The sequence below is a fragment of the Aegilops tauschii genome, chromosome 5 (assembly GCF_002575655.3).
Source record: "Aegilops tauschii subsp. strangulata cultivar AL8/78 chromosome 5, Aet v6.0, whole genome shotgun sequence".
Classification (NCBI taxonomy): domain Eukaryota; kingdom Viridiplantae; phylum Streptophyta; class Magnoliopsida; order Poales; family Poaceae; genus Aegilops; species Aegilops tauschii.
Window position 1 is genome coordinate 390,728,497 of NC_053039.3, and position 10,710 is coordinate 390,739,206.

Sequence of the window (10,710 nt, forward strand, 5' to 3'; positions counted from 1 at the left end):
AGATAACTTCAAAGGGAAAACTCAATCCATTACAAGAGAGTAGAGGGGGAGAAACATCATAAGATCCAACTATAATAGCAAAGCTCGCGATACATTAAGATCGTGCCGAATCAAGAACACGAGAGAGAGAGAGAGAGATCAAACACATAGCTACTGGTACATACCTCAGCCCCGAGGGTGAACTACTCCCTCCTCGTCATGGAGAGTGCCGGGATGATGAAGATGGCCACCGGTGAGGGATTCCCCCTCCGGCAGGGTGCCGGAACAGGGCCCCGATTGGTTTTCGGTGGCTACAGAGGCTTGCGGCGGCGGAACTCCCGATCTATTCTGTTCCTTGATGTTTTTAGGGTATATGGATATATATAGGCGAAAGAAGTCGGCCAGGGGAGCCACGAGGGGCCCACGAGGGTGGGGGCGTGCCTCCCTGCCTCGTGGCTTCCTCGAAGCTTCCCTGACGTCTACTCCAAGTCTCCTGGATTGCTTCCGTTCCAAAAATAACTCTCCCGAAGGTTTCATTCCGTTCGGACTCCGTTTGATATTCCTTTTCTTCGAAACACTGGAATTGGCAAGAAAACAACACTTTGGGCTGGGCCTCCGGTTAATAGGTTAGTCCCCAAAAATAATATAAAAGTGTTTAGTAAAGCCCATAAACATCCAAAACAGATAATATAATAGCATGAATACTTCATAAATTATAGATACGTTGGAGACGTATCACGCCTATCATCGCCCATTGTAAAAACTGTTCAATGGGCTGGCCGACGACGGACATATGAGGTGCGCGATTGTTCGCTGCGACTTGCAAAGCGCGCTACGCGCTGAACAGAGCTCCCCGCTAGTTTTCACTTACACTGCGTTTTGATGTTCCCATTGAAGGCCTGGAATCTGAATTGGTATTGTAATCTTTCAATTCATGTGTTTGGTTGGACAAGAATTGGCAGGCTGTAATGGAATGAAAACGCTGGCTGAATTACATCCCACGCGAAGTGCCTGCCCACAATACGGAGCCGTCCCGCTCCGAATCGTGCTGAAATCAGCCTACCCGCAAAAACATACCTGTTTGAGCGACCAGAAAAAAGAAGGGGATAAGAGAGGCCGACCGCGGTGACCTAGCAGAGGCCGGTGGTGGCGGCGCAGGTGCCTTCCTCCCCTGTTCCCCCGCTCCTGCTCGCCGCCCCCTGAGCCCCGCCCCGCCATGGAGTCCGACGGTGGCGTAGGTGCCTTCCTCCCCGACCGGACCCACTCTCATCCCCAGCCGCTGTGCCCCGCCGTCCTTAGCCACGCCTGGTCGTCCTCCCTGACCGCTGTCCCCCGCCCCTCTTCTGCTCGATTGGCCCTCGTGCTCGCCGGCATGGACGTCCTCTGCTCTGGATCCCACGGCCGCCGGAGTTCCCCATACACGAGGAGCTGAGCCTGCACGGGCTTGGCCCATCACGCTCGCCGGCGTCGCTCCGGCCCGGTCGCCGATGGTCGGCTGACCGTCGGGGATGACTGCGTCCTGTGCTCCTCACCGCCGCTCGGTCGGTTCCGTTCATGGAGTAGCTCATGCAAACCGTCAAATCCATTGTATGTCATCCAAACGTAACATTGGTATTGCTAGCTTATTTAATTCCAACTTGCGGTATTTTGTACATCCAAACATCTGTGTCGGTATTGGAGCCCATTGCAATACAAAGGTTGATTTGATATTGGATCCAATGCAATTCAGAGGCTCTCAATGGAGACATCCAAACGAAGCGTTAGAAAAAGAAAAAAAGCTCCCCGCTAGTTTCATTTCATCACTAAAAAAAGATTGCCTAAATAAACCTAAAAAAAGAGAAGAAAAATAGGCTCCCCGCTAGTTTCTCACTCGGGAAAAAAGAGAGCCCCCGCTAGTACTACTCTCTAACCTTACCCAGACCGCCGCAGGCCTTCATCGTCTTCCTCGGAACGCCGCCGCCGAAGTGCGCCTCGAGGTAAACTCGTCCCTCTCTCTCCCGACTCCTGCCCCCACCCCCCGGCTCTACTGCAATGACGTGGATTAGAGCAGTCCATCTGGGCCTCCGTTCCTCTGGTTCGTGGCGAACCCTAGCCTGCCTGGACTGTTACGCCTCTTTTGATACTAGGGGTTTGTAGGGGATTATCCCCGCGCGGCCCGTAACCGCCGCCGCCCGCCGGCATCGTCCGCCGGAAGCCTGGTTTTCTTCCCCCAGGAAATTTGTCTACTCCCATCCCCTCCCCTTCCCCTTCCCCTCCCTGCGAACCTGTGAAACCCTAGGGCCACCCCGTCTCTCACCTAGTGTTCCTGTTAAGTCAGCCATGGTGTGTTTCAGAGAGGGATTTAGGTTGTTCTTTTGCTTTGCCTCGCTATGTAATCGCAGGCAAAGAGGAATCACCTTGCTTCCTATGTCTTCTGAATCATCTATTGTTTCCAACTGAAGTATTGTTATAGTTCCACTGATATGTCTGTTTAATTGTATGGGCACTTGTATGAGTGCTGAGAAAATATCCAGAGAAATGGCTTTTGTTAAAAAAATCATGACTGGGTTGCAGCTCGATGTCAATTGAGCTCATGTGCAGGTTCTTGCTTCCTTGATTGCGTACAACAACTTTTGATGACCTTGATTGTGCAGGTTCTTATGGTCTCTCACTTTCTCCGGGAAACCTCTCCAAATATTTCTCTGATCCGTCCAGTTTGTTGCGGATTTAGGGCCCTAAAACCAGTTAATTAATTTCCCAAAATTTGGTGGTGGTTTAGCTGAACCTCCATCCCCCAAATGTTTGGTCCGCCCCGCGCAATGGTCAATGAGTTCTTCGTCCCGTTTCTGTTGCTTGGATTTATTTTCGTTTTGGGGATTTTACTCAGTGGTCGGTTGATTTCGTGTTCATCTTACAGTACACCACGTCTACCTTTTGACACCTTGTCAATGTCTAGCAAGATAGGTAGGGGTTCATACATGTGTGTAGTTTATCCGTTCCGTAGGTGAAGGAATCATTTTTGAAGATCTGATTTGATGCTTGTTCTGCTTCACTTCTAAGGATATGGGGTTCTGAATTTCAGTTCAGGAGGCAATCTGACTTGTGAAATGGACCTTTATGGTCCGATTCTTCATGCTTGCAGTAATTTCAGAGGAAGGAGGAGCCAAGTGTTGATCGGAGATGAATGCCCCTGACCGCTATGAGCGCTTCGTCGTGCCTGAGGGCACGAAGAAGTGAGTCTACTCTAGCTCCACACCTTTTTCCAACATTTTTCTAGAAAATACTTCAAATCACTTAAAGATTATGGATGCAATCCTTCCTATTATGTAATGCAGGGTATCATTTGAGAAGGATACAAAGATCATGAATGCTGCATCTTTCACTATTGAACGTGAGGACCACACCATCGGGAACATCCTCCGCATGTGAGTGGAGAAACTGTGTGCCGTTTTGTCCTTGGTTATGTTCATCAGTTCATACCTTCTAATTTTCTTCCATATCTATGAGATTCTGCAGGCAGCTGCACAGGGACCCAAATGTTCACTTTGCTGGCTATAAGCTCCCTCACCCCCTTCAGTACAAGATCATTGTTAGGGTAGGGTGCATATTTATGTTTGTTCTGTTCCTTCGTTGGATTAGAGTTTGCTAGTCTCATGTTTTGGTTTTATTATGTTGCCAGATCCATACTGCAAGCCAATCCTCCCCAACTCAGGCATATACCCAGGCAATCAATGATCTAGACAAGGAGCTTGAGAACCTGAAGCAAGCTTTTGAGGTCTGTTTCTTGTGCATAGCTCAATAGTTGGTTATTCCTGATGGCCTATGGTGTGCCTTAGTCCAATATGACATTGTATAGTGTGGGCCTGTATAAAAGCTAATGCCTCCTGCTATTAAATTTGCATTTTCATGGCCAGTTCTTTGATAGCTTGATTTGAGATTTGTGAATTGAGTTAGTTTATGTTGATTTTTACACAACAAAGTTGAGGATATGAGCGTACTTTATTTTTCATGCTGTTGTACCGAGATAACTGTGATATATGCTGCCATTTAATGCTTGTTTTGATGTTTGGTACAGGCCAATACATTTGAGTAGGGTTAGTACAGCATAATTTGTTTTATTGCACTTTCTTTGAAATAACGTCCAAGCAAATGTGTTGCTTTTAGTTTCTACTTTCTCTCATCAAATCAGTAGTCTTGGAAGCAAAACACAAATTAAATAGTGCAAACATCTCCCAACCAACTACTCCTTGGAAGGAAGGAAAACTAAATATAGCTGAATGACGTATTCTTATTTCATAGATACTGTTAATTTTATAATACGTCACAAGTCCCTATTGATCTTTAATGTTTTTTGGCATTGATTTAACTGTTTACTGTAGCTTCTAGACATGGAACAACCATTCAGAAATAAGTACACATGTTTTGGGCGAATAATGTTCCTTTACACTAAGCTTCCTATACAACATCATGCTGTTTTCATGTGCATCGCTCTTTAGGCCGTCAATTTACTTGCTACGTACACTGCCACTAAGCATAAAATTAACCTGTTTGAAAGTTGAACCTTACAGAATATGAAACTAAGGTTGCGGGTCTTGAAATTCCCTGAATACTTTGGTTGCAATTGTCTTGCTCCAAGCTAACCTCTTGATCACACAACAATCGACAGCATGCTGGTACTTTGTTCTTTGCTGTGTAATAACACAAATAGCAATCATGACTTGGACATGTCAGAATTATTGAAAATTGCTTCTGTAAAAGATTACAAGTTCTTTCATTGCCAGTACTATATTTTCTTCTTTTGTAATGAGAACAATAGGCCACCTTCTAAGTCTGTTAAATAATTTCAAGTATTTGTTATGGCTGAAGCTGTACCTTTAGTTCACACACATTGTAGAACTTTTTATGCTGCTCCTGGAGGTACATAGTCCTTTCCATGAACATTAGTAGTATCATCTTTAGTTTCCCAGGTTGCTTCACCTTTTCTAACTTAGTGTTTTGCTAAATAGAGACAATTTGTCAGTTTGCGCGTGATTGCTCTACCTTCCAGGTTGTTTTTGATGGTGGCATAAAACAAGGAATAATACATATACTTCCTCCGTTCCTAAATATAAGTCTTTTTAGAGATTTCAATAAAAACTACATACAGATGTATATAGACATATTTTAGAGTGTAGATTCACTCATTTTGCTCTGTATGTAGTCCGCATTGGAATCTCTAAAAAGACTTATATTTAGGAATGGAGGTAGTATAATGGAAACTTTCTTAAATTACTGTTAGTTTTATAGAACCGTGTCATTCTGAAGGATTTAAATCTGGAAAAGTGTCTGAGTTGAGTGCTTTAATAGTCTCTGACATGGCCATTCCATTTCCGATTCAAACAGTTGTCACTTTTGGAGGAGATTTTTCTTTCAAAATATATGATGGCTGCTAAGTAAGGGCAACAATGGCTAGTGTATTTATTCGGTAGTGATGACTGATGACTTCACATTGTGCGACTCGAGAAGGGTATATATCTATGTTAGGGGACACTTAAGGATAGTAGGCTAGATGTGATTTGCTCCTTTTGTTTGTATCTTCAGCAAAGTTTGCATCGTTAGTAGACTATATATGTTTCCACTGACAAGCAAAACTTTATATGTTTATAAATCTTTCTTATCCGACTTGTCAACCACTTTAACACAGAATAAGGCCCACATATAATTGAACTGCCTATAGGACTGCCTAATTCAATTGCACAGGGTGTTCTGCTGCTGTAGTTCATTCCTGGTACATGTTTTCTTTGTGAAGGGAAGCATGGGTAGAACCTTCATATGGGATGCCTCCATATTCGTTGGATTTGGATTTAGAAATTCCTTGCCTCGCCAACAAGAGGAGCTAAGATGTTAGTTAAAATATGATGATTGCCTGACATCTCTTGGGTTTCTTGTTAGCTATAGTAAACTACCAGAGTTATAGTAAACCACCAGTGCCGGTATTCTGATGCTCTTTACGACAGTGTCAGCCATCCTCCAAATTGATCTCCTGGATATGTTCCACTTCATTTAATTACTGCGGATGCATATGAACACATTACGAGATATATATGCCACTGATCTTTTGAGCTTTGTGTTTCCAGGATGAGAAGACCCGATTCGAGGAAAGGATGAAGCAGGGCTACTAGGCCAAGGGTGCTCTGGATGCTGACGTGAAACCTTCCTTGCTAGTAATTATATCTGATGTCTGAACTGCGGTAGAAAAAAAATTACTCAAGGATTGTCGATGATCCTCTGAACTCGTAGAACCTCTTCATGTGCGGATTGCGTATGATTGCACGGTTGTTAAACATGTGTTGGCACTTGATAAGCCTGCTAGTTGAATTGCTCGCCTTTGACAGGTTCCGTAGAAGGCACGGACCAGACCTTGGATCATTTCATACCGAGTGAATCTAATGCTGATGTATTGTAACCGACTTAGAGCATCTCCAATAGATGATGTAGATATAAAAAATAACTAACTTTTACAATAGATGATGTAGATGTAAAAAATAACTAACTTTTACATCTTTGAGGCCGAAAAACCCCTCTCCAACAGATGTAGATGCAAAAAGTTTATCTCTCCGCCTCCTGAAGTTGTAAAATACAACATCTCATGGTGCAAATTTGCATCTCGATGTATGGGAGATGTAAAAACAACGGTCGCGCGCCAACCGCCCAATTGCCATTTTGCTTTTGCGCGGCCGCCGCTGATGACCCCACGCGTCCTCTGTTGTCGCTGGTCTGATCCAGCTCACCGCAGCCGTCGTCGGCGCGACCACGGTCCCCAATTTGGCCTCTGCCCCCATGTCGCCGCCTTGGATTTGCCCCATCTCGGTCGGACGCTGTCGCGCGGGAGCTGCCTGCGAAGAAGCAGCAGGCTGCCAAGTCACGCGGTGGAGGCATGAAGCAGCAAATGGCGCGGGGGCGCAACCCGGCGGCGAACCAACCTCAGCCGGCCAAAATTTCGAAGCCAGACGCGGCTGCGACGGGCGATTGCCGGTCGCCGACGGCCGTGACTTCCTCCTCCGGCCAAAGAGGCCCTCCTCCACCTCCTCCGCCGTCCCTACGCCGTTCCTCCTCCTCTCTCCACCTTGAATCGGCGCTGCTCCGCCGCCCCGATTTGCGCAGCCACCGTTGTTGGGGAACGTAGCATGCAATTAAAAAAATTTCCTACGATCACGCAAGATCTATCTAGGAGATGCATAGCAACGAGAGGGGAGAGTGTGTCCACGTACCCTCGTAGACCGAAAGCGGAAGCGTTATGTTAACGCGGTTGATGTAGTCGAACGTCTTCACGATCCAACCGATCCAAGTACCGAACGTACGGCACCTCCGTGTTCAGCACACGTTCAGCTCGATGACGTCCCTTGAACTCTTGATCCAGTAGAGGGTCGAGGGAGAGTTCCGTCAGCACGACGACGTGGCGACGGTGATGGTGATGTGATCCGTGCAGGGCTTCGCCTAAGCACTACGACGCTATGACCGGAGGAGTAAATTGTGGAGGGGGGCACTGCACACGGCTAAGAGAAATCTTGGTGTCCTTTGGGGTGCCCCTGCCCACGTATATAAAGGAGGGGGGAGAGAGGCCGGCGGCCAGGAGGGGCGCGCCATGTGGAGAGTCCTACTTGGACTCCTAGTCCAAGTAGGATTCGCCCCCCCCCTTTTCCTTTCTCCACCGGAGGGAATAGGAAGGAGAGGGAGAGGGAAAGGGAAGGGGGCGCGCGGCCACCCCCCGCGAGCTTCCCTCTCTCTCCTTTAGGCCCATGTTGGCCAAACACTTCCCCGGGGGGTTCCGGTAACCCCTCGGTACTCCGGAGAAATACCCGATCACTCGGAACCATTCGGATGTCAGAATATAACCTTCCAATATATGAATCTTTACATCTCGACCATTTCGAGACTCCTCGTCATGTCCTTGATCTCATCCGGGACTCCGAACAAACTTCGGTCACCAAAACACATAACTCATAATACAAATCGTCATCGAACGTTAAGCGTGCGGACCCTACGGGTTCGAGAACTATGTAGACATGACCGAGACACATCTCTAGTCAATAACCAATAGCGGAACCTGGATGCTCATATTGGCTCCTACATATTCTACGAAGATCTTTATCGGTCAAACCGCATAACAACATACGTTATTTCCTTTGTCATCGGTATGTTACTTGCCCGAGATTCGATCGTTGGTATCATCATTCAGGCTGGACGTGGCGAGCGGGCTTTTGGCCCAGCTCGCGGCCCGTGAAGGACCGGACCGAACGGTCCTGGCTCGGTAAAATACTTGGTCGGTCCGAGCTCAAGAATCAGGCCCGAGAAATCTTCGGTCCGGTCCTGTTCTTGACCGAGCCGACCGAGCAGACCGACAATCCCAGCGGCGACCTGCGCGAAAGGAGTAGTGGAGGAGCAGTGTAGGGAGCGCTGCACCTTCCCGTCGCCGTCTTCACCTGCCCGTAGTAGACTGCCTCCTCTACGTCTGGTCGTCGTCGATCATGCCAGTTTACAACTGCTGTCGAAGTTTCACAAAATACAGTTTCGTCAGATGTAGCAGTAAGCTGTTAGAATTCAGTTTCGTCAGACAATACAGTTTTCTTCAGTTTCGTCAGAAAATACAGTTTTCTTGGAAGAGCAACCATGGCAGCCGTTTCAGCACAGCACGAACGTAACACAAGCCACCATCTGGGAGCAACAATCGATCGGTCCTGATTTTTTGATTGTGGGAGAAAAGCTCAACCGTGATTTTCGCATCCAACTAATCAGGCAAGTATTTTTGAAAGGCAAGGAGTAGATGTAATAGCGCCCAATTCCTATAATCATGGGCCATCACCCCACGTTGCAGTTTCCTTTTTTATGCAGGAAACAAAAAATACGACGGAATCACGATTTGATCCGAAACTCATGGCGCCATTTGAGGAAGAACTCGACGTCAGGTTTGATCCTCTAATCACGGCAAGGCCCACTAACAGAAAATCTTGGCCGCATACTCGTTCTACATCACTTGCATGCAATAGGGAAAACTGCTAATGAACAAATATCTGCAGGTTCGTGGGTAACAGGCGCGCCGCCCAGCGCACACCTCGCCCATCTTGCCGCCGGCGCTCTCGCATGCCGCCCACCTTGTCACAGCACCAGCGCACGTCGCACACCTCGCCGCTGCACCCGTGCAAGCCGCCGCCAGTGGTCGTTGGCCGGTCCGCTCGGTCCGGCTCGGGCTTGGCCGCCGCCGGTCCAGTCCCAGAAACCAGGACCGTCGTGATGCTCGGTCTGGTCCGGTCCGGACCGCCGGCGGCCGGTCCAAACGACGGCTCAGACCGGGACCGGACCGGCCCGGACCGTGTCCACCTTGAATCATCATACCTAGTTTAATCTCGTTACCGGCAAGTCTCTCTACTCGTTCCGTAATGCATCATCCCGTAACTAACTCATTAGTCACATTGCTTGCAAGGCTTATAGTGATGTGCATTACCGAGAGGGTCTAGAGATACCTCTCCTTTACATGGAGTGACAAATCATAATCTTGATCTATGCCAACCCAACAAACACCTTCGGAGACACATGTAGAGCATATTTATAATCACCCAGTTACGTTGTGACGTTTGATAGCACACAAGGTGTTCCTCTGGTATTCGGGAGTTGCATAATCTCATAGTCATAGAAATATGTATAAGTCATGAAGAAAGCAATAGCAATAAAACTAAGCGATCATAATGCTAAGCTAACGGATGGGTCTTGTCCATCACATCATTCTCTAATGATGTGATCCCGTTTATCAAATGACAACACATGTCTATGGTCAGGAAACTTAACCATATTTGATTAACGAGCTAGTCAAGTAGAGGCATACTAGGGACACTCTGTTTTGTCTATGTATTCACACATATACTAAGTTTTTGGTTAATACAATTCTAGCATGAATAATAAACATTTATCATGATATAAGGAAATATAAATAACAACTTAATTATTGCCTCTAGGGCATATTTCCTTCAGTCTCTCACTTGCACTAGAGTCAATAATCTAGATTACATAGTAATCATTCTAACACCCATGGAATCTTGGTGCCGATCATGTTTTATTCGTGGAAGAGGCTTACTCAACGGGTCTGCAACATTCAGATCCATATGTATTTTGCAAATCTCTGTGTCCCCCTCCTTGACTTGATCGCGGATGGAATTGAAGCGTCTCTTGATGTGTTTGGTTCTCTTGTGAAATCTGGATTCCTTCGCCAAGGCAATTGCTCCAGTATTGTCACAAAAGATTTTTATTGGACCCGATGCACTAGGTATTACGCCTAGATCGGATCTGAACTCCTTCATTTGCTGCTTCCGAAGCAGCTATGTACTCCGCTTCACACGTAGATCCCGCCACGACGCTCTGCTTGGAACTGCACCAACTGACAGCTCCACCATTCAATATAATACGTATCCGGTTTGTGACTTAGAGTCATCCGGATCAGTGTCAAAGCTTGCATCGACGTAACCATTTACGACAAGCTCTTTGTCACCTCCATAAACGAGAAACATATCCTTAGTCCTTTTCAGGTATTTCAGGATGTTCTTGACCGCTGTCCAGTGATCCACTCCTGGATTACTTTGGTACCTCCCTGCTAAACTTATAGCAAGGCACACATCAGGTTTGGTACACAACATTGCATACATGATAGACCCTTTGGCTGAGGCATAGGGAATGACTTTCATTTTCTCTCTATCTTCTGCAGTGGTCGGGCATTGAGTCTGA

The 10,710-nt window shown here is 46.9% G+C and overlaps 1 protein-coding gene across 1 annotated transcript; it reads left to right on the forward strand.

The window, feature by feature from the left end:
- Positions 1-1,822: 1,822 nt before the first annotated feature.
- On the forward strand, positions 1,823-6,407 carry LOC109773714 (DNA-directed RNA polymerases II, IV and V subunit 11). The gene is made up of 6 exons (XM_020332424.3): positions 1,823-1,955; positions 3,101-3,191; positions 3,294-3,383; positions 3,475-3,553; positions 3,638-3,733; positions 6,075-6,407. Exons 2-6 carry the CDS (start codon positions 3,139-3,141, stop codon positions 6,117-6,119), a joined length of 363 nt encoding a protein of 120 aa, XP_020188013.1. The 5' UTR covers positions 1,823-1,955; positions 3,101-3,138; the 3' UTR covers positions 6,120-6,407.
- The last annotated feature ends 4,303 nt before the right edge of the window (positions 6,408-10,710 follow it).